At 34.5% G+C, this 27,834-nt stretch overlaps 3 protein-coding genes and 1 pseudogene across 6 annotated transcripts; 1 reads left to right on the top strand and 3 right to left on the bottom strand.

The window, feature by feature from the left end:
* Positions 1 to 16: 16 nt before the first annotated feature.
* Positions 17 to 2,416, bottom strand: LOC121803414 (annotated as a pseudogene).
* A 522-nt stretch (positions 2,417 to 2,938) lies between these two features.
* LOC121803391 (probable F-box protein At3g61730) lies at positions 2,939 to 5,498 on the bottom strand. Its single transcript, XM_042203061.1, has 8 exons — positions 5,365 to 5,498; positions 4,604 to 4,803; positions 4,472 to 4,516; positions 4,052 to 4,216; positions 3,905 to 3,952; positions 3,532 to 3,702; positions 3,318 to 3,425; positions 2,939 to 3,171 (listed from the first exon to the last, which is right to left on the bottom strand). Exons 1-8 carry the CDS (start codon positions 5,451 to 5,453, stop codon positions 3,089 to 3,091), a joined length of 909 nt encoding a protein of 302 aa, XP_042058995.1. The 5' UTR covers positions 5,454 to 5,498; the 3' UTR covers positions 2,939 to 3,088.
* Positions 5,499 to 7,283: 1,785 nt separating this feature from the next.
* On the bottom strand, positions 7,284 to 9,777 carry LOC121803323 (probable F-box protein At3g61730). Of its 2 annotated transcripts, none has more exons than XM_042203004.1 (8): positions 9,578 to 9,777; positions 8,921 to 9,120; positions 8,797 to 8,856; positions 8,419 to 8,589; positions 8,266 to 8,313; positions 7,875 to 8,045; positions 7,647 to 7,754; positions 7,284 to 7,505 (listed from the first exon to the last, which is right to left on the bottom strand). In XM_042203004.1, the coding sequence occupies exons 1-8, from the start codon at positions 9,664 to 9,666 to the stop codon at positions 7,423 to 7,425; spliced, it is 930 nt and encodes a 309-aa protein (XP_042058938.1). In that variant the 5' UTR covers positions 9,667 to 9,777; the 3' UTR covers positions 7,284 to 7,422. The 2 variants fall into 2 exon arrangements, with proteins under 2 accessions (XP_042058938.1, XP_042058939.1); XM_042203005.1 differs by having other exon boundaries at positions 8,797 to 8,841.
* A 5,238-nt stretch (positions 9,778 to 15,015) lies between these two features.
* LOC121804380 (protein TSS-like) lies at positions 15,016 to 27,718 on the top strand. Of its 3 annotated transcripts, none has more exons than XM_042203888.1 (25): positions 15,016 to 15,186; positions 15,513 to 15,580; positions 15,706 to 15,767; positions 16,344 to 16,436; positions 17,148 to 17,220; positions 17,335 to 17,706; positions 18,222 to 18,292; positions 18,379 to 18,510; positions 18,934 to 18,975; positions 19,095 to 19,619; positions 19,713 to 19,870; positions 20,105 to 20,633; positions 20,712 to 20,774; positions 20,856 to 20,957; positions 21,178 to 21,495; positions 22,197 to 22,289; positions 22,393 to 22,494; positions 22,750 to 22,854; positions 23,003 to 23,136; positions 23,599 to 23,782; positions 24,078 to 24,209; positions 24,396 to 24,508; positions 24,637 to 24,727; positions 24,908 to 27,157; positions 27,454 to 27,718. In XM_042203888.1, exons 1-24 carry the CDS (start codon positions 15,107 to 15,109, stop codon positions 26,969 to 26,971), a joined length of 5,706 nt encoding a protein of 1,901 aa, XP_042059822.1. In that variant the 5' UTR covers positions 15,016 to 15,106; the 3' UTR covers positions 26,972 to 27,157; positions 27,454 to 27,718. The 3 variants fall into 3 exon arrangements, with proteins under 3 accessions (XP_042059822.1, XP_042059823.1, XP_042059824.1); XM_042203889.1 differs by having other exon boundaries at positions 27,446 to 27,718; XM_042203890.1 differs by having other exon boundaries at positions 15,059 to 15,186; positions 15,500 to 15,580.
* Positions 27,719 to 27,834: the final 116 nt, after the last annotated feature.

Here is a 27,834-nt window from a genome sequence, read left to right as displayed (position 1 = left end):
ACATCCCACACTCTCAAAAAACATATACAATTAGGATATCGCTAAACAACATCTCATACTTCTTCTAAAGAATTCGAAGGCGAATTTCGACAAAGAGGGCATGAGCTATTCAATCCCAACCACTCATCAATGCATTCGGAATGAAAGCAATGTTGACATTCGGGTATGCATCGAAGTATGTCTTTTGGACAATAATCAACTAGACATATAGGACATGTGACGCCATTAGGTCCGGGAAGGCGTTTGCTTTCGCCCAGTACGACTTTTTCGTACGACTCGATGGTTGAGTCATCAAGCCCCTACTCCGAACTGCCCTCCATTCCACTATGCATACAAAGCATGAAATGCATATGGAGCATATGATGGCTGGTATCACTATTGATAGTGCTATGGTTTTAAAAACCTCAAGGCCTCGACCTGTGGGTTAGTACAATTTGTTGAAGGAATCAACAAAGAATTAATAGAAGTATAAAACAAAATTGTTCAATTAAATAAAATTGTTCTTGTTTACCAGGATTTTATTATATAATTACGAAAGGGTGGCTCATATGGTTTGACTAATTGTGTCGCTAAAACTTAGTTGAACTCATTATTAGATAAGTTTCATTAATATAGTACTTCGCAATAAGGTTCATAAAAATGAAACAGATCTTAACAAAATTAAAAATTAAACCAGAAATACCATTTAAGTTTGAATTTTTTTGCGTTTATTAATATCAAAATGTAATATCTATTCCTTTTTGCAGGTATTTAATACTATTATTTTTCAAAAATACATGAAAAAAAGAAATGACTCCGACTACTAGGACGGGAGGGAGTTCTACTATTTCTCATTTCTCAACTAATTGAAGCTGGTTTCTTAATAAATAAACATCATTTAACTTATATCTATATATTTCTTTGTTGTCATATTAGATACTTACAATATAACCAAAACAATTTAACGTGAATGATTAGGGCTGGGGAAAAATATCGAAAAAATGATATATCGCTCGTATCGTATTGAAAAATATCGAAAAATTATCGAATTTTCGATATATCGTAATTTTCGATACGATACGATATCGTATCGTAAGTTTTCGATACTTGAATTTCCTTATATCGCAATATATCGTTTTATATCGAATATACGATATATATCGATATTTTCGATATATCGTTTTATATCGAATATATGATATATATCGTATGTATCGAAACATATTGAAATTCAATACATATTAAAATTTAAAATTATAAATATATATAAATTCATTTAATTGTACTTGGTTATGTTGTATTTTGATTATGGAGATAAGAACACTATTAATTTTATTGTGTTGAAGTTTTATTAATTTTTGTGTGAATTTTAAGTTTTGAAATTATAATTTTCGATATACAGGTATTCGATACGATATCGATATTTCGATATATCGTACCGAAATTCGATATATCGATATGTCGAATTTCGGTACGATATATCGAAATATCGATACGATAATGATATTATCCATATCGAAAGTTCGATATATCGAAACTTTCGATACGATAACGATATGAAATAATATCATTATCGAAAGTTCGATATATCGAAACTTTCGATACGATAACGATATGAAATTCTTTCATATCGATATTTTCGATACGATATACGATACAACGTTTTCAATACGATATCTCGTATCGACCCACCCCTGTGAATGATTTCCTTCGTTGTCATCTATAGTACAATATCACCAAAACAATTCAACGCAAATAAATCCAAATTTTAAGATTTTTCCAACTGATTTTAAAGTTGCGTCGACTAAATTTGATGATTTTTCTTACTATTAATTCAATAGTTTACCTGTCCCATGATCAGAATAGCAAGTAATCTCTCTCCGACCACACCACTCCGATTCCGACCCAACCCACAAACCCCACCACCCACCTCACAACCCTGGCATTCAGGTAAGCTCCACGTCAGCCTAAGATCCTCCATCACCCAATCATCTCCGCCGCCGCTTCCATCCCACGGCACCGTGAACATAGTCATGCACACGCCCATCGCCCCGGAGAGCCTCCCCGCGGGGCCCGCCAGAACCGCCGACGTGGCGTTCCCGAGGCACTCCACCTCTGCGAGGCCCACGCCGCGGGGGCAGCTGAGGAAGGTGAGCTCCTCCGTGAGCGCGGCGGCGAAGGGGGAGGAGGTGAGGTTGAGGGAGATGAGGCGGCGCGGGTCGTAGAGGTGGATCTCTTGCATGAGGTAGTTTATGTGGCGGACGGAGAAGCTTCCGGAATGCGGGAGGTGCAGGAGCATGTGAAGGTCAAGCCCGGGTAGCCGGTGCAGTTTCCGGGATGCTGCTGCAGCGTGAAGGGGAAACGGATGGGTAAGGGGTTGGTGCCGCAGTATTGAGGTGGGCACGGGTTTTTTGCAGCGTGGGAGAGGAAGGAAGTGGTTAAGATGAGTTTGACAAGTTCCATTACTCATTTCATTTCATTTAGTTTTTATGCATATATGTGTAGCTTTGATAAATTAAAATAAACATGTCAGATGCTTTGCTTCCTTGGTGGGCTAACCAAATCATCAAATTCAACTGGAATATAGAATGCCATTCATTATCTCACAAAATTGGTGACATGGATTAATCAAGAAATGAAACATGGCTCGGTTATACTTTTAGTTTCCAATAATGATTTTTTTTTGTTTATTAAAAAAATACATGTGCTGATGGTATATTTTGACTTTTGGAAAAAAATGTATTGATTTTACCTTTTCAAATGCAGCCATGGAGTTGACATGAACAGTTGGCTTTGTTGGGACTATTTGGCTATTTCAGTTAAGAAACAGATTCAAAGGGTTAAGAAAGGTAGAGCTAAATGCTAATATTAAGGTAAAATGTAAGTAAACTAAACATAGCTATGGATATTTCAATCAAAACTAGACATAGTTTTGGATAGTTTATCTTTGCATCGATGAAAGAACTTCTGGATCATATTTTGGTGTGCAGGAATGAATTACAGGGCTATCTTGCTTTAAGATAGGCCTAAAAATGGGTACATTTGTGGTGACATTTATGAGCTAAATATGAAAACTCTTATTCCATAAATGGATAGGCTAAGGGCAAAATTAGAGCAGCTGCTGAGATATACGAATTGATATGACTTCACCGCCTTTCCCGGCCCTCATTGCATGGTATTTGATCTGAAGACCTGAGTCATGTTAATCAGAAATAGTATTCTTATCACTTCATAATTTTTTTGAGCTGTGGAAACTTAATCATTCTATTTGTTTTTTTGTTTCAAAATTATGATGCAGTACTGCTACTATTTCAGAGGGTAAAAAATGGGAATGGTACCTTCATTCTCTTGCAAATTAGTGTTCACTGCAACCGCATGAAGAGTTATCTTAGTTTTCGGTTGCCGGTCCATTCGTTTTCCCACCCATGATTTGTAATCAAAGATATCTGGAAAAGTTTATTCAGAATGACACAGGCTAACATAATATTCAATGTAGTAGTAAACAGAATGTAGTTTATGAAGACAGAGGATTGGACTTGATATGATGTATACCAGAGGTTGATTCATCGTTGATATGTTTGAGGTCGAAAATCCCACCAGAAGCCCCATCAGCCTGCTTGTTGATGTTACGGGATCCTACAAGATAGTAGTCCCAGATCCCACTACGGTATTCTTCCTTCAGGAAGAGTTCAATATGCCTCGCGTCCAATGTCTGCATAGTTCCTGCATTAAATGATCAAACACTTGTCAAAGTTTACGAACATCTTTGGCGAGCATATCAAATTACCACTATTTTGCTTGTGTGTTTGTTTCTCATATTTCTGAATATCTAAAAACAGAATGTGCTGAGCAAAGATTTGGGCATGTGGTCTTGAATCAAACCATATTAAGGAAGTTAGAATACGTTCCAAAGTTTTTGACTCACCATCACACGTGTCAAGGTCACAAACAGGACACCGGACAAGCTGCAAGTCTTCAAACAGAAAAGCAGTTGAATAGAAGGCAGTAAGGATACCCATATTACTACATGATTGAATCAAGGGAAGTAAGGATACTATTTGATTGAATATACCAGCAATCCAGATTCCAGTTTTAATATTGTTTAACAAACAGAAGCTTTCTTTCTGCACCATCTTTTCCATTGTCTCCACTTTGGGAATTTTTATGCTTTCTATTAAACTCTCAGTCAAGAGAGCGTCAGGTGAGTCAAACAAGAATGCTCCAATTCGCATCCAATCTATACCAGGCAAATGTAAAATGAGATTTGAAAGGAGGCTGTTTATTTTCCTCAAAAGCATGAAAGTGCACGAACAATCAAAGAATATAACTGATAGATGTCAAGTTATAACTTGAGCAGAAATCATAACTTATCATTCCATTTTGCAAATAACTACCCTAAGTAACTTAAATTCTTCTTTTACATTTTTTTCAGGTCATGACATTAACAGCTATCAACATTCTCAAACGTTTAAATGTTAACAAAATGCATTACCGATATGCTTCTCCTGCTGACGAAACATGTAAGTGTGACTTCCATCTGCAAATGTGAACCTTATATATCAGTGGAAAGAATTCTCTATTTCAAGAATTGTACAAAAGTCTAAGGTACTGATAATAGTAATACCAAAAGCTGTGGTATAGAGTTCGATCCATTTGAATGGGACGTTTCCAGGGTAAGGAACTCGAAGGTCACGCAAGCATGCATACTTCCACACACTGTCTTCCATCATAATGCGATGAAACCATTTGCAAGTTACAGCAAGCATCACTAGAGATTTCCCATCCAAAAATTTGGCAACCTCAGTCCATACATCCTCTTCATACCTATTCATGTGAGTTAAGAAGGAATTCAATTAAAACACCTTTAACATCAAAGACATGCTACTGCATAATTAGTCGTAGTTCAAATTATGGACAAGTTTGGTGCAAATGTGCAATCTCTGAAATCTGAATCATTCCAAGTGCGCTCAGCACTAGTTGAAGTTGATACTGAAGGTGGAAAAACCATATTTCAAGACAAAAATCAATGGAAAAGTCCAATAGCTAAAATCAAATGATACTGATTGAGGAACAGCAAATATATCTCCCGCGAGCATAAAACCAGATGTAATCCGCCTCAAAATTGAATTCAAATGTCAACTAAATAATGCTGTTTCTGTAAACTCGGATCACGCTCCACACACACCTTCATCAGTGCGAAACACAACATAAACATTCAACCACAATTCAGATCCTCATATCTCACACGATCGAAAACACACTCAAGCAAAACAACCTCACATACAGGATATAAATCAACAATACTGTTCATCTTTTCAAATTTCGGCACTAAATAAACTAACGTTCGTAGAAAAAAATTGGAAGGAAACAAAATGAGGTCCATACCAGCTGAAAATCGCATGAGGAGTCCGGTGCGATGACCGTGGGGAGGCGCAGCAGCATATTGATCGTGCTTCCCTCAATCTCTTCCCCATTTTCAACTTGAATTTGTTCCGTTTGCTGATTCGAACTCTCCAAATTTGAAGTCTGCTCCGATCTTTTTTATCTCGTCGAGTTGTAGCGCATGGATTGCGTGTGAGCTGAAAGCTAAGACGGATATAAAATTATATTTTGAATTTCTATATATAAGCGCGAGAGATAAAAATGATTTCAATTTTTTGCGGGCATTTGTTTGTAACTCGGTGTAAGCCAGCTACCGATTACTGATTCAGATATATGAATTGGGCTTGTAAGTTCAAAAAGACGGTTGGGCTTTAAGCCCATTTTATGAATATACATATTGTTTTAGCCCATTAATTGTTAAAAAGAGTTAATTTTAAGATTACTAATGCTTGTGTTAAATTACTTACTAAATTAAAATTTATTTAAAAATGGATACTATTAAACTTATATTTATACTCCTTTAGTCCCTAAAAAATATGAACTATTTTTTTATTAGTCCGTCCTTGAAAAGGAATATTCTAATTTTGAATAGTTAAATAATACATTACCCCACACTTCATTTTATTTACAACTTATGTCATTACACTACACTACTATTACTAATGATGTGAAGCTCACTCTACACTTACACTACCATGTATCTCTCTCTCTTACATTACCAATTATACATTAGAATTCGTGTCGAACCAAATATTAAACTTTTCAGGGACGGGGAATAGTCTTTAAGAATTTAACTTTTTTTGGTAAGTTTTATCACAACAAATATTTTACATAGGAGTATGTTTTTTCTATTTAAGTCTACTCACTACAATATTTGTCACATTCCCTATTTTTTAGTTAGATCGATGTTGATGTTGAAATAACTTCCTACCGATGAAAAGGAGAGAGGTTAAAATGTTGAATGATGCAAAATGCAGAGTTAGTATTTATTTTAAATTAATTAAAATTTAATAATCAATTTAATGCAAAAAAAAAATTAATTTATTAACTATTTATGAACTTACTCTTAATAAAAGTATAAATGTTTGGTAAGTTGTATCCATCGTAATCAAAACATTCGATTTGTATCCTTTCTGGTGAGTTAGTATAAAAAACGGAATTATTTTGTATGTATAAGGCGCACACTGGAATCTATGTACCTAAATTGTTTCCTCCATTGGTGAATGTTTTCCAACCTTCAAATTAGAAATTTTGGTATGATATGGGTGAAATGGACTACAGTAGAATTTAGAGCTAATAAATATAGAAAATGAATGATAATCTATTGTTTGATAGTCATATGGAATAAAAATGTTATTCTTAGATTGATTTTACTCATATAGTACTTAAGAACTACATAAAAATATATTTGAATAAAATAAAATTATTTTTATTAATTAAATTAATAATCAAGTAAAGTTTGCTTTGCATCTCATATAGGGTTGATTGTCGCATAAATTTGGTTCGTACACTGGCTTTACTTTCTTAAAAAAAAAAGATTAATCGCCATATAAGTTTGGTTGGTGTTGAGGTTTACTTCTGTTCTTGATTTGCTATTGGAATATCTTTTGACCTCTTTTGATTGTCACTTCCCTTTTTTTTCTTCATCTTTTCTATATTTTGCATGCAAAATGATTAACTAGAGTTTGTGGTTTGTTTACTTCCTCATTTGACATGATTTGAGGCTTTGAATATTTTGCTTATTGTTAAAAAAATCCTTCTCACTATTCTCTCTCTCATCCCACACATACTTCAAATAGTTAAGAAATAAGGTAGAGCTAAATGCTAGTATTAAGGAAAACTAAACACTAGTTATGGACATTTTAATCAAAACTAAACAGTTTTGAAAAAAATTATCTCTGCATCGATAAAAGAATTTCTGGATCATATTTTGGTGTGCAAGAATGAAGTACATGGCTAGCCTGCTTTATGATAAGCCTTAAAAATGGTAATGTGTGTTGAGACATTTATAAGCTAAAGACGAAAACTCTTATTCAGAAAATGGATAGGCTAAGGGCAAAATTAGCGCAGCTGTTGAGATATACGAATTGATACGACTTCACCGCCTTTCCCGGCCCTCATTGCATGGTATTTGATCTGAAGACCTGAATCATGTTAATCAGAAATAGTATTCTTATCACTTCATATTTTTGAGCTGTGGCAACTTAATCATTCTGTTTGTTTTTGTTTCAAAATCATGATGCAGCAATGTTACTATTTCAGAGAGACAAAAATGGGAATGGTACCTTCATTCTCTTGCAAATTAGTGTTTACTGCAACCGCGTGAAGAGTTATCTTTGTTTTTGGTTGCCAGTCAATTCGTTTTCCCACCCATGTTTTGTAATCAAAGATATCTGAAGAAGTTTATTCAGAATGACACAGGATAACATAAGGACGACGATTGTAGTCGTAAACAGAAGTAGTATTCGAGAGTTGATGAAGATAAAAAGGATTGGATTTGATATGATATATACCAGTGGTTGATTCATCGTTAATATGTTTGAGGTCGAAAATCCCTCGAGAAGCCCCATCAGCCTGCTTGTTGATGTTATGGGATCCTAAAAGATAGTAGTCCCAGATCCCACTATGATATTCCTCACTCAGAAAGAGTTCAATATGCCTTGCATCCAATGTTTGCATTGTTCCTGCATCAAATGATAAAATACTTGTCCAGATTAGCGACCGATCTTTATCATTGTCGAGCATGTCAAATGAGATAATGACTACTGATTTTGCTTGTTTTATTTCTGGATATCTATAAATGGAATGTGCTAATGAAGCTGAGCAAATATTTTGGCATGTGGTCTTGAATCAAACCACAGAAAGGCAGTTAGGAATGTAAACTTTCCAAAGTTTTTGACTCACCATCACATGTGTCAAGGTCACAGACAGGACACCGGACTAGCTGCAAGTCTTCAAACAGAAACGCAGTTGAATAGAAGGCAGTATGGATACTCATATTATATAGTAGTACATGATTGAATCAAAGGCAGTAACTGTACAATATGATTGAATTACCAGCAATCCAGATTCCAGTTTTAATACTGTTTACCAAACAGAAGCCTTCTTTGTGAAACAACTTTTCCGTTGTCTCCTCTTTGGGAGTTTTTATGCTTTCTATTAGACTCTCAGTAAGGAGAGCGTCGGGTGATTCAAACAAGAAAGCTCCAATTCGCATCCAATCTATACCTGGTAAATGTAAAATGAGTTTTGACAGAAGACTGTTTATTGAACTCAAAAACAGAAAGAAGCAAGAATAATCAAAGAATAACTCATCATGCCATTCTACAAATAACTATCTAAGTAACTTAAATTTTTTCTATTACATATTTTCAGGTCATGACATTAACAGCTATCAACATTCTCAAACGTTTAAATGTTAACAAAATGCATTACCAATATGCTTCTCCTGCTGACGAAACATGTAAGTGAGACTTCCATCTGCAAATGTGAACTCTATATATCAGTGGAAAGAAATTCTTTATTTCAACAATTGGACAAAAGTCTAAGCTGATAATACCGAAAGCTGTGGAATAGAGTTCGATCCATTTGAATGGGACGTTTCCAGGGTCAGGAACTTGAAGGTCACGCAAGCATGCATATTTCCACACACTGTCTTCCATCATAATGCGATGAAACCATTTGCAAGTTACAGCAAGCATCACTAGAGATCTCCCATCCAAATATTTGGCAACCTCAGTCCATACATCCTCTTCATACCTTTTATGTTAAATATTAACAGAATTAAGAAGGAATTAATATCTTTCAGATCATAGACATGCTACTGCATAAATAGTCGTATATCAGATTATGGAGAAGCTTGGTGAAATCTCTTAATCATTCGTGGTGAGCTCAAAAATCAATGGAAAAGTTCAATAACTAAAATCAGTGATACTGATTGAGGAACAGCATATACAGAAAAACCAGATGTAATCCACCTCAAAATTGAATCCACCTCGGATCACGCCACACAACACTTTCATCAATGCGAAACACAACAAAAACATTCAACCATAAATTAGATCCTCATTTCTCACTCGATCGAAACCACAGTCAAGCGAAACAGTCTCACGTACAGAATATAGATCAACAATATTATTCATCTTCGCACATTTCGACACTAAAAAGACTAAAGTTCGTAGACAAACATTGGAAGGAAACAAAATCAGATCCATACCAGCTGAAAATCGCATGAGGAGTCCGGTGCGATGACCGTGGGGAGGCGCAGCAGCATATTGATCGCGATCTCCTCAATCTCTTCCCCATTTTCAACTTGAGTTTCTTCCGTTTGCTGATTCGAACTCTCTAAATTTGAAATCTGCTCCGATCTTTTGTATCTCGTCGAGCTATAGCGCATGGATTGTGTGTGAGCTGAAAGCTAAGACGGATATGAAAACTTAGTATATTTTGAATTTCTGAGATTGTATATATAGGCGCGAGATAAAAAGGAATTCAAATATTTGCGGGTATTCGGTCTAAGTCGGGTGCCTTTTTTCTAATGGCTTGCAAGTAAGAAAGAAATATTGGGCTTTGAAGCCCATATTATGAATATACATATTATTTTAGCCCATTTTTCATAAATAGAAGGGGTTAATTACAGGTTACTATAAATTATAATGCTTCTATCAAATTAGTTACTAAATTTAAATTCATTTAAAAATTAATACTTACTAAACTTATATTTATACTGGTATTTAAGAATTTAATTTTTTTTGTTAGTTTATCACCACAAATATTTTACATGTGTTATTTCTATTTAAGTCTATTCATTAAAATATTTGTCACATTCCCTGCTACTTCCTTCGTCCACAAAGTTTGTCCCAATTTGATTTGACACAAGTTTTAAGAAATTGTTTGACCTTATATTAAATGAAGATGTGTAGTGGAATAAGGGTCTCACATAGGAAAAAATGGAGGGGATGTATTTAATGTCTTTTTTTGGTAGATTCCAAGTAGGACAAACTTTGTCAAACAGATAGAAATGGTAAACAAATGGGACAAACTTTATAGGACAGAGGAAGTATTTTATAACTTTCGGGATCGATGTTAATGTTGAAATAGTTTCCTACTAATGAAAGAATATTAAAATTTTGAATGATGCAAAATGCATAACTAATATTTGTCACATTCTCTATTATGTCATTAAATATTAGGGAATGCGACAAATATTTTAACGAGTATACTTAAATATTAAAATTTTGAATGATAAAAAATACAAAAATATTTTTTTTAATTTAACTAAAATTATTAATCAATTTTAATACAAATAAAATAATTTACTAACTACTTTAAATTGTGAACTAGTAACTCTTAATAAAAGTATAAATGTTTGGTATGTTCAATCGTAACAAAACATTCGATTTTTATCATTTATGGTGAGTTAATAGTACTCCATAAAATTAGGAGTTCAAATCTCTTTACATTTTAAATTGAAAAGGTCCTAAAAAGTATATGTATCTCAATTGTAAAGTAATATTTTATTTTATTTTATTTTATTTTATTTTATTTTATTTTTTTTTATTTTTTCTCTTTTTAAATTGGACAGGAATGCGACACCCTATCAAGAATTAAGTGGAATAAGACGATCCCAGAAAAAGTCAATCATTATAAAAAAACAGAAATTATTTTGTATGTATAAGGCGCACACTCAGTGGAATCTGTACACCTAAATTGTTTCCTCTATTGGTGAATGTTTTTCAACCTTCAAATTAGAATAAATTTTATGGAGTAGTATGATATGGGTGAAACCGTGAAATGGACTAAAATAGAAAGCTACTGATAATTTTATTGTTTGATAGACATACTGGAATAAAAATGTTATTCCTAGATTATTTTCATTCATGTACTTAATAACTACAGAAAAATATATTTGAATGAAAGAAAATTATTTTTATTATCACTAAACTATCTTTTATAATAAGTTTGGTTTGCATCTGATACGAGTATTTCTATTATTATTATTTTATTTAGATATTATATGGATTTAACATAATTTTTTTGTTTAGATATTATAGGGATTTAGCATATCTTTTTATATCCACACATATTATAAATATGTGTGGAGTCTTCCATAATATTCAGTCAATTAATCAAAATATCATTATTCGACGTTGAGGATCAATATCCTTAACAGCATCTTATATAGGGGTGGGTTGATTGCCGCATAAATTTGGTTGGTACGCTGGCTTCATTTTCTTATAAAGAGCAATTGCCGTATAAATTTAGTTGGTGTTGAGATTTACTTATATTCTTGATTTGCTATTGGGATATCTTTAACAACTTTTGATTGTCACTATCCTTTCTTTTATCTATATTTTGCATGCAAAATAATTACTTGTGGCTTGTTTACTTTCTCATTTTTAACCTCTAACAGTCTAACTAATCATTTGACATGATTTGAGGCTTTGAGCATTTTGCTTATTGTTAAAAAAATCCTTCTCACTATTTTCTCTCTCTTACAATCACGCACATACTTCATAGTAGTAAATAAACAAGAATGCATTTTCTCATGATGCTCACCAATTTTTTTTAAACCATCTTACTGAGAATGTAGTAGAAGGATTGCAGAGTCATCAACCAAATTAAATAATCCATCTTAATATCATATTCATTTCACGGAGATTAATTATTTTGGAATGATTATCTATCACAAATGAATAATTAAATAAAAAAAATTATAATTGCCCTCGGTATTCGTGAGACTAGTGAAAAAACTAAACTCATTTCGGATTACTAACATAAGCGAATAAAAACTTTAAAAAATTGAATTAAAACGAAATGAATCTAAAAGAAATAGACACATTTTATTATATTAGTCCGTCCATATAAAATAGACATTTTTCACAAAACTAATTTTAATGTCAGATTTATGACTCATTCTCCATTCATTTTTTTTTTCATTCCTAGTATACTTTTTTTAATTAGTAAGTATTGTTAAGGTTATACACAACTCTACATACCTTTTAAGTCTTTGCCTATATTAAATGAAATTTGTGCCGCATTTGATGGTGATTTATTTTTTAGTGGATGGATGAAATTAAAATTTTAGTCGATTTCCTCATTCTCACACAATTTTCAAATATTGCACTTACCACATCTTTAATATTTTAACAATATGAAGTTGAACAGAGTGAAATTGATTATGTAAACTAATGTCCTATTTTAGTATGAACGAATAAATAAGTAGTTGGGGTTTCTACTTTCTACCGCCCCACTAATTATCGTAATTCGTAATAGTATTCGCTAATTACTTAGTGGTCATTGCTCGTTAATTGGCTTATTCCAATGCTATTACTATTACATCTGATTAAGGCACATGTTTCAGTCTACGGTCTACACTATGAGAATCAATCCACCTAGTATCTGATTGCAATCATATAAAATTCATATGATTAGTAAATTTTATTTAATGAAAATTACTAAATCAAACTAATTTTGAGTTAACTTTCAAATCATAATATTTGTTATTGGATTCCTAGACCTTTTGCGAAGAAGACCTTGAATGAGAATGTACACAGTACAATTTTGTGAAGAATACTACATCCGTCCCTGAAAAGTATGAACTAATATTTCCTTTTTAGTCTGTTTTGTGGAAACTCATCTATTTGTAATGAGGTGAGACTCATTCTCCACTAATAATACTTTAAAAACTTTTTCTTTCAATTTTTCTTACTTTTACATTATGCATTAAAATCCGTGCCGAACTAAATATTCATACTCTTTGGGGACGGAAAGAGTATAATTTTGCCTATTAAATCATTAGTAGTATTAGAAAATGAGTTAGAAAAACATGAAAAGACATGCGTGTACTTGATTGCACCACAAAAAAATTGTGTATAGTTTATTCATCCTTTTTCGTCGATTTCCGAAAATTGACTTTTTTTTTCTAAATTCAGAAACTCACTAAATGCAAAATACTTGTGGTGCCAACTGTGTTATCCCATAAGAGTCATAGGCATCGTGTTATGCAAATAGAAATATGTATTTTTGGCTATATAACTCATAGTAATAAAATTCTTAAAGCAATTAAATCTAATACAAGGGCAAGAATAATTTGATGGGAAATTGGAGTATTTTTTTTACAAAAATAAATACGTGTATATATGAATTTCACCTAGTCATTTAAAAAGATGTGGAAAAACATGTACGCGAATTTATCACATCATATAAATTCCTTCCACTTCCCTTTTTTCGTATTGTTAAAAAAGTCATTTGTCCATTAAACTCTTTTAACATTTCGAAGATGAATAAGAAAAATAATTAAAACAAGCACAAGATGGTCAAGATTGATGAAAATTGCGCAACAAAATTTATTGAATAAGCAATAATGGAACTCGACATCCGTGCTACAAAATAAAACTCTAAAATGAGTTTTATTATATAATCCAAGAGTCATAACCGTTTGGGATTTCAAATCCTCATATTCCACATTTTATTTTATTTTTATAGTTTTACATAAGCTTGGAATATGCCGAACCTTAATTTTATAGAAAATTGAAAAACAAATGCAAAAATTATTGTTTTCATTATTATAGTAGTATCTGTGAGTTGAGCTGCTTTCAATAGATATCAATAATTCATAAGATTATAAAAAGTCTTGCAGTTTACTATATAGTATAATTATTTTTTGTAGAAATCATATTATAATTAATTACATGTGCAGTTGATAAAATGCATGGCTGTATACAATATACATGATTAATTAGGGTATACTAGCCTTATTTTATAGTAAGCTTCCCATTATTAAACATTTACATATCATATTCTTTTTCACTTTGATCTGTTTGTCAAAATTACTAGTTTCTAATGATTTATTATGAGTTTCTATTCCTCTTTTTAATAAGCTAAGTCTCATTTTTTAATGACAATACTTAAAAAAAATCCCTCTCTATACACTACAACAAAAATACGTCGTTTTTTTAATGTAATTAAGGACATTAATTTGTATTTCTAATATACCATCAATACTTCAAAAAAACGTTCTTATTATTGGTGTCCCAACATAAATTAAAGGACGCAAGTAAAAGCGTCATAAAAAAAATTAAGCTAATTTGTTCTTAATTTAAGAAAGTTTTCTTTTGTGTCATCAATTGTTGCTATCTTTTTAAACATTTTCAAAACGCAAGTAATTGCTTCTCGATTTTTTTATCTTTCAAAAATTCTAAGTTTTTTTGTAATGTTATACTAAAAATTTGTGTCGTCCACAATTAAAATTATTTTTTTAACAAAATTAGTAGTATAAATTTTGATATAATAATAATAATATAGTACTGTTTTTAAACCAAATATATTGCCACGTAGATATTGGTGTTAAAGACGTGGTTGGATATATTATACTTGCATTTTCAATATGAAAGGAACAAAATTTCATACCGCAAAAATGCGACTAATGATACAGTTTCTATGGTCGAACACGAATCACTGCTCGACACATATAGTAGTATAGATTATCTATTTATTCGTAATAATATTTGTGAATACAAATTTTGTAATTTATAAGAAAAGAATATAGGTTTAAAATCAGAAAATCTAATCACTGCATATGGCCAGAAGCTGCCATAAAATGCCACTATAATTCTGACTCTTAAATCTCAACCCTTCCTTCCTTATCACACCCCACCTCTCTCTATATCTCTTTCTTTAGCTCTTCTTCCATTCTCTTTCTCTCTCTCTAGCTACTTGAAAAGCTTCAACACTTAAGTCTTTGATGGTGCACTTTTTTTCATTACTATTTAAACTTTACATATTCCTTCCAAAGTACAACCTTCTGCAGCTCTACACAGCAGGGTACAACCTTCTTCTACAGATTAGTATTTATCACCTTAAAAAGTCGCATTAAATCACCATTTCAAATAATTCTTGGATTCGAATTTGTCAGATTCTCATTCTTCTATTGGCGCTTCTGTATTTCATTACTATCTTCAATTTGTTGTTTTCTGTAAATTGTTAAAATTAAATGCAGTAAATAACAAGAATCTTGTAGCTAATACTTATCTGTACTAACCAGCAAAAATTTAATGCGGTATCATAGGTTCTTCAATCGTATTTATATATTTATATAACATGAAGCATATGATTAATATAAACGTATAATCTTCAGTCTATCAATCCAGTTTGGAAATGGCACCGAAGAGTGGTCGCGGCAAGACGAAGGGAGACAAGAAGAAGAAGGAAGAAAAGGGTATTTAATTCTTAACTATATATATACATATGTATTTTTTTTAATTGGCCATAGCCTCACATTACGTTTACGAATTATTTTTAAGTTAACGATTAATGTTAGTAATTTATTTTATATTTCTGCAGTTCTTCCAGTCGTTGTGGATATTAAAGTGAATCTGCCAGACGAGACTCATGTTATTTTGAAGGTTTGTGATTGTTTATTACGTAAATGTATTCGAATACAAAAATATGATGAACAGATTAAATAAAATGAAATGTAGATATGCGAACTGAATGCATTGTGCAAATTCGAATGGCCAATAGAGTAGTAGTAGTAGTAGTATTTTATTAGGATAAAAGTTTTTATATTTGTCTGCTCAAACTTAAGTGTTAATCTGATTTTTTTTTCTATTCACTGCAATCACCAGTACATTTTTCTCTTGAAGGAATTTTAGGGTGCAAACAAGCGTGAGTTTCTTCCCCCATAATTTATCATAGGAAAATATTGGAGATGGTAGAAATTTTTTCACTCGGAAATATTAATTATAGACTGCCCACAAATTGATGTTAACGGTCTCAAAATGTTGCCTACACAACGTGGTTGAAAAAAGAAAATGGAAAAAATACTAAAGAAGAGAGAAAGACTTAAGCCTCCAATTGAATGTGAGATCTTGAATGCGAGGGAATATCAATAATCAAATTGCGAGTTCAATAAAAATGGATATTTTATTTTGTTGTTGCATATACCTAATTTTAAAATTTTGGATTTGAATTTAATGCAGGGAATTTCTACGGATAGAATCATAGATGTTCGTCGATTATTGTCCGTCAATACAGTAACGAGCAACATCACTAACTACTCGTTATCTCACGAGGTAATTGGCATTTAACGTTTACTATCACCCTTCATTAATTGTCAAAGATATTTTAAATAATATCCAAAAAATTTATTTTATTCTAAAGCAAGTTAATGCCTAAATTCTTTTTAAAAATAGTACCATTTGATCAATAATACTCTTGTAGTTGTCTATTTCAAAGATTTTCTCTAACATTTGACATCACTATATTATTTTATTTTAAATCACGAATATATTTAATCGATGATATTATCATGAGTATAATTTTTAATTGGTTTTCTCTAATATTTGACATCACTCTATTATTTTATTTTAAATTACGAATATATTTTGTCCGGGATATTATCATGAGTAGTATGTAGTATGATTTTTACTCCCTCCGTCCTTACGTAGTAGAAGCATTTTTTTTTGGCACGACATTTAAAAAATTGTGTTAAAAATGAGTTAAGTGAAGGAAGAATAAAGTAGGAAAGGAAAAAGATAGAAAGATGAAGAGAAAATAAAGTAAGAGAGAATAAAGTAGGAGAGAAGAAAAAGTTAGTACTTTTTATTAAAATAGTAAATGACTCAACTAAAATAGGACAATCAAAAAAGGAATACGACTTAGCGTGACGAGAAAAGGAGTATTTTTTAATTAGTTAAAAATGTAGTGTCATTCGATTTCCCAAAGCAGATTTGGAGTACAAACAATAATCATTTACCCTTTATATTGTTGTCATTCAAAAACAGGTGAGGGGCCCACGATTACAAGATGCAGTGGACGTGTCCGCACTGAAACCCTGCACCCTCACGCTAGTGGAAGGTAATAAAACAAAAGAAAATGCAAAAATTAAATACTCCATCAATTTACCAATACGTTGTCGTAACAACTAAAAAGGTGTACATTCCATTTATGCCCTCCGTTATCTCAATGCAGAGGACTACGATGAAGATAGCGCAACGGCGCACGTTAGACGGCTGCTGGACATCGTCGCCTGCACGACGTCGTTTGGACCGTCGCCGGAAAAGGTCGCCTCTCCTACGGCGGCCTCCGCGAATTCCAAGGGCAGAGAAGAGGGCAAAGATGGTCGTGGAACTCAGGACGGAAAGGTTTCTAAGAAAGCGGGCAAGTCTCCCCGCGCGAAGAATAAGAAAGACAGTTCTCCGCCGCCGCTGCCGGCGGAGTCAGATCCGAAGGACGGGTCTGCAGCTGCGATTGATAGAGAAGGAGAGATGAGCAACACTTCTCCGAAGCTTGGGAGCTTCTACGAGTTCTTCTCTCTCTCTCACCTCACGCCTCCTCTTCAATGTAATGTCTGCCGCTTTTTTCTTATATCGTCTCTTTGCATCTATCAGCTGGAATTACCTTTCCAGCTATGTAGTTTTTTCCGATTTCGTTGGAAAAGTTGAACTTAATACAATGAAATTGGCGCCAGAAATTGAAACTGATATGATTTACAATTCGGCGGAAATCTGTTTGGAGGTGCATAATTATACTGCACAGGATCGGAGGAATCGATGTGCAAATCATGATAGATAACATAGATAACTGTAGGTGGTGATATCACGATAGAGAACTGTTTGTTGGTGTATTTCATACGTATGAGTATTATCTAACGCATATGTTAAGATGTGCAAAACGATTGCAAGTTCTACTATGCATAGCTGATGCATTGTTCCATTTTTCGTTTGATTTAACACAGATTTGAACTGATAATGTTGGTTTACTTGTGTCCGGTTTCTTAGTTTCTTGCTTTGTTGTAGACTTCTCCTTAGGGATTTCTATTAGTACATTAGGTGTACACTTATAAATCCTTTCTGCAGTTATAAAGAGGGTGGAGAGGAAAAGTATCGATGACCTTTCTGGTGATGATGATAACCTTTTCTTTCTTGAGGTGAGACCTGTTTCTATCTCTTGAACTTGAATGTTCTGAGCTTTGACTTTACAATAATGCATGAATTTGAGCAACGTTTTTTGCAGGTGAAATTGTGCAATGGCAAATTGATTTTTATAGAAGCTTCAAGGAAAGGTTTTTATGGCACTGGAAAGCAGCAGATTTTTTGTCATAATCTGGTTGACCTGCTGAGACAGCTCAGTAGAGCCTTCGATAACGTAAGCACTCCAACCTTGATTGCAGGGACTTAAACTAGCCATGCATATTTAATATCCATTTTTGCTATGCACATAAGATCTTTTAAGTGTCATAGCTCCTGTTAAATTTTAAATTTTAATGGATACAAATCTTTATATTCCATTTCATCATGTTGAGCTGTGTAGACTGTACTTTCTTACATCTGAGGTACTTGGGATTCTAAACAAAATCTAGTGCACTACTGAGCTGCAGTTCCCAGAATCGTTGTAAGAATTCTGCTAGATTGTGCTTTCTTTCCAGGTTGACAGCTCAAGATAGCTAAACATATGTTGCTGGTCAACAATGTTGCACTTTTTTTGTCTGAAAAAAATTTGTGTGATTGTTCCCTTTCAAAGGCTGAAAATATTTATGAGATTTGACATACCTATATTTATGCATTTCAGGCTTATGATGAACTCATGAAAGCATTCTCAGAAAGGAATAAGGTAGAGGAATACTACTACTCTTTTTGCTGCAGCTTCACTGATAAACTGTCATCTTAAAGGATCTTCCTAGACAACATTGTCTTGCAGTATATACCTGACCTGGTATTTTCTTACTGCAGTTCGGAAACCTTCCTTTTGGCTTCAGAGCCAACACATGGCTTATCCCACCTGTAGCGGCGCAGTCACCATCTACATTTCTCCCTCTGCCCACAGAAGACGAAAAATGGGGTGGGAATGGAGGTGGTCTAGGCAGAGATGGCAAAAGTGACCTGCTACCTTATGCTAATGAACTTTTGTTTCTTGCATCCATGCCATGCAAAACTGCTGAGGAGAGGCAAATTAGAGATAGAAAAGCTTTTCTGCTTCACAGTTTATTTGTCGACGTTGCAATTTTCAGGGCCATTGCATCTATGAAACATGTAGTGCAAACTCCAGAATATTCTAATTATTCTTCAAAAAGTCAAATTATCTATACAGAGAAAGTTGGGGACTTGAGCATAACTGTCATGAAAGATGCATCTAATGCTAGTTGCAAAATCGATACTAAGATTGATGGAGAACAAGCTATAGGATTGGATGACAAGAAACTGGTTGAAAGAAACCTGCTTAAGGGGATCACAGCTGATGAAAATACGGCTGCCAATGTAAGAAACTTAGGGGAATGAGAAAAGTACTGCTGTTGTCCATTATAATCTTGCTCCATCTTGATAGAACTTTTATTAAATAAATATTTGCAGGATATTGCCACTTTAGGTGTTGTAAATGTGAGGCATTGTGGATATATTGCATGTGTGAAAGTCCAAGGGATGGACAATGCAAGTGCAAATACTCCACTGCGAAGCCAATTGCTTCTTGAACAGCCTGATGGTGGTGCTAATGCCCTAAATATTGATAGGTTTGTGGGATCTACCTTTTCTAGTAGTTATACTTAGTAGCATATTAATTACTATTGATTCTTCTTTATTTTACACAATTTGTTCCTTTACCTCCAAATTGATTCACAAAAGAAGTTGCTTGTGCAACCATGCATGTCTGCTCTTAACCAATATCTAATCTTATGTCTTATTAGAGTTTTCTAGGTTTCTGTCTTTAATTCAATTAGTTCTTACTTTGACCTCATGTTTTGCAGTTTAAGGGTATTACTACATGAAAATGCTACAACTGAACAAAATAAAGCATCTGCACATTCTCAAACATTGGAATCTGAGCAACTTGAATATTCCCAAGCATTTGTTGAGAGACTGTTGCAAGACAGTCTGGGTGAGCTTTGTGAAGAAAAACGTGATCTGGATGCTTTTGTGAGATGGGAACTTGGAACCTGCTGGATACAACATTTACAAGATCAGAAGAAAACAGAAAAAGAGAAGAAACTGTCTAATGAGAAAGCCAAAAATGAAATGAAGGTTGAGGGACTAGGAACACCGCTTAAATCCCTTAAAAGTAGAAAGAAGACATTAGATGGAAGTGCGGTAGACCAACAAAATGAGATCGTTAAATCTGCTGCTGATGATGTGAAGGATGACGCTGAAAAAACATTGAATGTGACAGAATCTCAGATTGATAATGGTGCAATTGAAAATGAGATTATGTTAAAATCATTGTTGTCTGATGCTGCATTCTCTCGATTAAAAGAGTCAGAGACTGGACTTCATGCAAAGGTAGCATTTCATATATGTGGTTCGGTATCTGTACTTCCAATGTTAAAACAGGTTTTTGACTGCTATTAATCTTGACAGTCACTGCAAGAACTGATTGAGTTATCCCAAAAATATTATGATGATGTAGCACTGCCAAAACTGGTAACTATATATATTGCCTTCAATATAAATCAGATTGGAAGTATCATTTCTATTACATGTAACATTTATCATGGATAACAGGTTGCAGATTTTGGTTCTTTAGAGCTCTCACCAGTAGATGGTCGGACATTGACAGATTTCATGCATACTAGAGGTCTTCGGATGCGATCACTTGGACAAGTTGTAGGTTTTTGCAGTTCCTGTGACTGATATGTTTTTCATGCATTCTAGGATATTTTTTATTCGGCTCACCATCACACTATACTTGGGTGCATGAGTTGTCCTGCTGTAGTCTGTAGATGTTATTAACGTCACTTGCTATTTGGATGGGGAATAGCCTCCCATATTATCTTACTTGAGTACAACATAATGATTAATGCATAACGTTTCCTCCTTCTACCAGGTTAAGCTTTCAGAGAAGTTATCACATGTGCAATCTCTTTGCATACATGAGATGATAGTACGCGCTTTTAAGCATATCCTGCAGGCAGTAATATCAGCAGTTGAGAAGCCTGAGAAAATGGCCGCAGCAATTGCAGCAGCACTGAATTTAATGCTTGGAGTTCCTGAAAGTAAACAACCAGATCAGCCATCTGGTGTCAATTCTCTTGTGTGGAATTGGCTTGACGTGTTCCTTATGAAGCGCTACGAATGGAATATAAAGAATTTCAAATATGAAGACATTAGAAAATTTGCGATCCTTCGTGGTTTATGCCATAAGGTATATTAGATTTAAGCTTGAAGAGATGAAATATGAATGGAACTTCTTTTGAAATGTGCAACTTTTTTTCTTTCACGTGATGTTTGTTTAACTAATTACAGGAACATACTGGAAAGTAACTCTAACATGAGGTTATCAAATATGCATACATGTAATTGGCGGACTTACAATTTCTTGCTACCTAAATTTTTTTCTGCCTGCCAAAGTTATTTCAATTGGCATATTGTTCTGAATCCAAGATCGATATTCTACACCTATGTGTACCTGCTAAATCTGTAGGGTTCAAATAAAGCAAGATATCGTTTTATGCATATGCTTTTCAAAGCACGATGTTTGAAAATAATATTTGTAGTTGTCAGAAAGAATGATATACTCCCTCCGTCCCACATAATTTGGGACACTTTGACCGGGCACGAGTTTTAAGAAATGTAATGAAAAGTGAGTTGAAAAAGTTAGTAGAATGTGGGTCCTACTTTTATATATTAATTTTATAATCAAATGTGAGTAGGAATGAGTTAGTGGAATATGGGGTTCACTACCAAAAATGGTAAAAGTGAAATTATGTGGGACAGACCGAAATGGAAAACTGGGACAAATTATGTGGGACGGAGGGAGTAATATTTTTTTGTTTGATTTAGACAATATAGGCAAGAGTTCACATCATGGTAATGCTTTGAAGGTCTGTCTTTATCTGTTCCTAGGTGGGTATTGAGCTTGTACCAAGAGACTTTGATATGAAATCTGCACACCCTTTTCAGAAGGAAGATATAGTCAGCCTTGTACCAGTGCATAAGGTGAGCTTGGATCCTTATCCACCATAATGAAGTAGATTTTGTAATTTCACCTTTCCATATATGAATTCTTCACCTAAAAGGAAATGTGATATTTGTACTGTAGCAAGCGGCATGCTCATCCGCTGATGGACGGCAACTCTTGGAATCCTCTAAAACTGCCTTGGATAAAGGAAAACTTGAAGAAGCTGTTAGCTATGGAACAAAGGTATTTCATATGTGACGTGACATATCCTTTGGAGATGATATGTTTGTGGGGCATCCTTAAAATGTTTTCTACATGGAGATCCTGCAGTTGGGTCAAAAACTGCGCATTGGATTTTCTCTTCTCATTTCTTGTAGATTAACTCCAGAAAGACATTCAGATAAAACAATCTCTAAATAGCTGAATTAATGTATTGCTACTGCCTTGATTTTTGGCTACTCAATTAAAAACAGCTGTACTTTTTATCAATGACTTTAGGCCCTCGCAAAGTTGGTAGCAGTATGTGGTCCTTATCACCGCATGACAGCTGGTGCTTACAGCCTTCTTGCAGTTGTTTTATATCACACTGGAGATTTCAACCAGGTCCTTGCTCAATCTTTTGTACTATCTGACATTTGCATATTGGGGAAACCATGGAAGTTTATTTCTCAACTGAATTTATACATACTATATCTGCATTTTACATGTCTATTTCAGTACTGAAGTCTGTTTATTTGTTCATTATATACAGGCCGCTATCTATCAGCAAAAAGCGTTGGATATCAATGAGCGAGAGCTAGGTCTTGATCATCCTGATACCATGAAAAGTTATGGGGATCTTGCTGTTTTTTATTACAGGCTACAGCACACGGAATTGGCTCTCAAGTATGTTCATTGCTCACTGCCTTTTGCACTCTGAAATTATTCCACAAATTCCTACCTGTGAATTTTCCTTTTTAAAATTTGGAAGAACTTTCTGCTTTTTCCTTACAAAGATGAACCTTTTGCATTTCCAACTTTATATATGGAGTATTAGTTTCCTTACAAAGATGAACCTTTTGCATTTTCCAACTTTATATATGGAATATTAGCTTCCAGTTATCATACTAGCAAGATACTATGATTACAGGGACTGTTCTCTTTTGTTCAATTATCTTTGTGTGTGAATTTACTCTAGTGCATTTCACCCTTTTGGTTATTGCTTAAAGATTAAATAACCTGAAACTGAGTAAGTATAATTTATTATAATACAGAGATATTGATCTCTTCTAGGTTTTAACATATATTTACGTCATTGTTTTATGATTGATACATATAATAATAATCCTTTGATTTTCCATCATCTAGATACGTGAAGCGAGCATTATATCTTTTACATCTCACTTGTGGCCCATCACATCCGAATACTGCGGCAACATACATAAATGTGGCTATGATGGAGGAAGGCCTGGGTAATGTGCACGTTGCACTAAGATATCTACATAAAGCACTGAAATGCAACCAAAAACTTCTTGGCCCAGACCATATTCAGGTTGCGTGCTAATACAGCTAATAATTAGCATTCTTGCTACTGCATTATTCATGTATTCTTATGTGATTTTATTTATTTATCAATTGATTTCTTTCCTTTCAATGGAATGATGAAGATATGATAGATTCTCTCATTACTGAATTTTTTTGAATGTCTATCCTCTCAACTATAGCCTTTTGGTGCTTTGTCTTTTACTTTAAAATGTGTACCTAAATGAAAAGTACTTCGATAATCTTTGTATGCTTGGGTTTGCATGTTTCAGATAAACATATGCTTATTTCTTGATTCATTTCAGACTGCTGCAAGCTATCATGCCATTGCAATAGCCCTCTCATTGATGGAAGCATACCCTCTAAGTGTTCAGCATGAACAGACAACATTACAAATACTTAGGGCAAAGCTGGGACCAGATGACCTCCGAACTCAGGTATTAGTGTCTTTCTGATTCCTCAAAATGCTATAAAGTTGAAGCCAGTTCTTTTGCACTCTTTTTTCTTAAGTTCCTGAGATTCTTGATCTCTGTACTATAGTCTCTGGTTGTGAATATTTCTGTCACAAACTTTTTGGAGAGTTTGGTTGAACAATTCATGGTTTTTATTTGTATATGCTACAGGATGCAGCTGCGTGGCTTGAATACTTTGAATCAAAGGCTTTTGAGCAGCAAGAAGCTGCTCGAAATGGGACACGAAAGCCTGATGCTTCTATAGCCAGCAAGGGCCACCTAAGGTAAATCACTTTTTGGGATCTGGCGGTTCATGCATGTAAATTTCCACTTTTTGGAGAATGTGTTGTGCATACATTCTCAAATCAGCAATCTAGATTGGTTCTTAGTTACTCACAATTGTTATTGCCAGTGTATCAGATTTGCTTGACTACATAAATCCAAGTCAGGATGCTAAAGGGAAAGAAGCCATGGGATCAAAGAGAAGAAATCACATTGCAAAGGTTTTTCTTGTTTTTCTCATGTTGCTCATGTTCCTTATTTAGCTAACCAAATGGCCATTTCGACTGAAGGAGAAATGCAGCTTTTCTCTTAACGCAACAAATAAATATGCTTTTCATATTAAGTTCTCAAATTTCTATATGATAATCTAAATTCCGTGTTCTTTTATGGTTGATTTGCAGGCTAAGGAGAAAGTTATTCATGACAATCTAGCCACCTCAGATACTGAAGTTCCCCCGAAAGTTTCCTTTACAACGGAGGCAAAGGAAGATGAACAAGTCCACAGCTCTGATGCTGAGGCAGCTGTGAACAATGCGTCATTTTCTCAGCCAGTTCAGTCCGAAGACACTGTGAAAGAATCTCCTGATGAAAAACTTGTCCAGCCTGAACAGCCATTAATAAGGGAACCTCAAATCAGAACTCCTGATTCCAATGATGTATCACATGATACACTTGCTGAAGGAGAAGACGGGTGGCAGCCAGTTCAAAAACCAAGATCATCTGGCTTGTTTGGAAAACGACTATGGCAGCGACGTCAGCATGGAACTAAGATTTTTAATCAACAGAAGAATGATCTTGTTGCTGAATTGGAACTTGCCACACTGAAGAATAACCACCAAAGTGGAAAATTTTATGTTTTAAAGAAACGTGCAGTTCCTGCAGGAAGCATAGCAGAATATTATGTAGCAAAGACTTCATCCCCAGGGGCTAAGTATGGATGGAAAGCTGTGAAAACTGTAGCATATAGGGTGAAGTCCGTTTCATCAACCAACATAGACGGTTCAAGGGAGAACTCCAAAAATGAAGATGAGACATTATGCTCTCCAACAGACTCAAGACCGGTATCTGCACAGAAAGAGGTTGGAACTGTTGCCAAGAGAAGTTCAATAGTAAGTCTGGGTAAATCTCCTTCATATAAGGAAGTAGCTCTGGCACCACCTGGTACCATATCTATGTTGCAGGTGAGACATCCCAAGGATGAGGAACCTGAAGAACAGGACAAACAAGCCCAGGAAAAATCTATGTCCACAGCAGAAAGTTCGCAGAATGATCAAGAAGGAAACATCCAGGATTCAGTCATGGGTTCCACAGCTCAACTGAGAAATGAAAACGAAGCTCTTGAAGAGAAAGAGGAAATACACCCCGATAGTGCAAAGAATCATGAAAAATTGGTGGTTGTATCTGAGTGTATGGTAGAAGTGCAGTCCAGTCAAAATGAAGAGCTTGGTACTCACACAGATAATGTATCAAATTGTGCTCACTCTTCGTCGGAAACTGGTACTTGTACTGAGGATCTATTGGTCTGTAAATCCAATAATGATTCAGAAACCACTTTGCAAGGGGTAGAAGAACAGAAATTAGAACTTCCAGTGACATGTCCAGGTGACTCTAGAGAAGTTTCTAACAAGAAGTTGTCAGCTTTAGCAGCTCCATACAATCCATCAGTCGTTAGTCCACGTGTTGCACCATTGCCTATGAATATTGCTCTCTCTTCTGGTCCAGGAGCTGTTCAAGGACATGCTACTCTTTTGCCCAGTCCAATTTCCTCTCCTCACCACCCGTATCCTTCGCCCCCAACAACACCAAACATGCTCCACCCCTTACCATTTGTGTACCCTCCTTACACACAGGCCCCGTCGCTATCACCTAGCACTTTTCAATTAACTAGCAACCAGTTTCATCATGGTCAATTTGCTTGGCAATGCAATGTACGTGCTAACACACAAGAATACATTCCTGTCACACTTTGGCCTGGCTGCCATCCATTAGAATTTCCCTCACCAACAGTGGTTGAACCAATTGCTAAACCTATTTTGGAGGAAAAGGAACAAACCATCAACTCAGAGAACCTAAATCTGGCATTACCATTGGATCTCGACTCTGGGAATGAGTCTAAGAAAGAAATAGATCTTCCGGCATCAGAGGCAGTGGAGAACTTACGTGATAATGTGGTTCAATCAGGTAATGGGGAGGAAATCAGTGCATCCAATTTCAATGGTCTGCCCTTTGCTGTTAACCTTTTACATAGCAGTAATGGTCCAACTGAAGAATCCGAGAGGTGCAACGATTATCATGTTCAGAGACAGCAGTGTAAGCCTGACAGTGAGAAAACAATCAATGTTTTAGTTAGAGGGAAAAGGAACAAAAAGCATATGTTGCGAATGCCATTAAGTTTGCTCAAACGACCATATAGTTCACAGCCATTCAAAGTTGTATATAGTAGAGTTGTCAGGGAAACTTCCTAGTTCTCCGAGATTTGATTCTAAAGAGACCAGCTAAGCAAATGCTACATGAGGAGATTCACATAATACAGAAAGATAGCTGAGAAGAGACTGGATTACATTTCAGTAATGCGGAAGTGATAATACCTAGGTCAACTTTTGTATGTGGATGTTTGATACAGGCATGAGCACGTTGATCAGCTGATAAAGGTTAGTCCTAAATATACCCTTTGAAACTTCGATAGCATATTTCCTTATCATCATATCAGGAGTTTAAATAGATTATTCTCATAACATTGTTTTTGAGTGCTGAAAGCTGCTCCTATTGAGATGGTGCATGCATTGCCTGTGTAAGATTGTTTCTTTTAGTTGTTTTCTGCTTTCACAGTCACTAGCACAACTGTTCAATACAGATGAGCAACTTTTCAAAAGAAGTGAAAATTTTCTTCAAATATATTCCGAGAACTTTGTTCATGTGCTGATCGGTGTGATCTTTAGACGTGCAGGTTCTCTTTGGAAATTCTTCTAGGTCTTGCAAGGATGTGGTGATCCTAGTATTGCCTTCTTCAACCATTGAGTAAAGGAGTTCGAGCATATTGATACATTCTTTCCTTTATTTTGAGACAAATTTTGACAGTGCGTAATGGATATTTTGAAGTCCTGATTAATTCTTTCATAGAAAGCAATTCTGATATCAATATTTTGGATTATATCATCTCTGTGACAATTTTTTGATTCAGTGCTTGATATCTCCCTTGTTTAACGTTTCTATTTGCTATGCTTTTCTGTCAAGTGTGATCAAAATTAAAAATTTTAGAACTTCTCCTTGTCCTTTTATGAACCCTTCATGAAATCACAGTCAACGGATTTCGGGTAGCGTCCTGCCT

Source organism: Salvia splendens, chromosome 5 (genome assembly GCF_004379255.2).
Source record: "Salvia splendens isolate huo1 chromosome 5, SspV2, whole genome shotgun sequence".
NCBI classification, from domain to species: Eukaryota; Viridiplantae; Streptophyta; class Magnoliopsida; order Lamiales; family Lamiaceae; genus Salvia; species Salvia splendens.
Note: the sequence above shows the minus strand (reverse complement) of the source record. Positions and strands in the feature narration are given on the sequence as shown.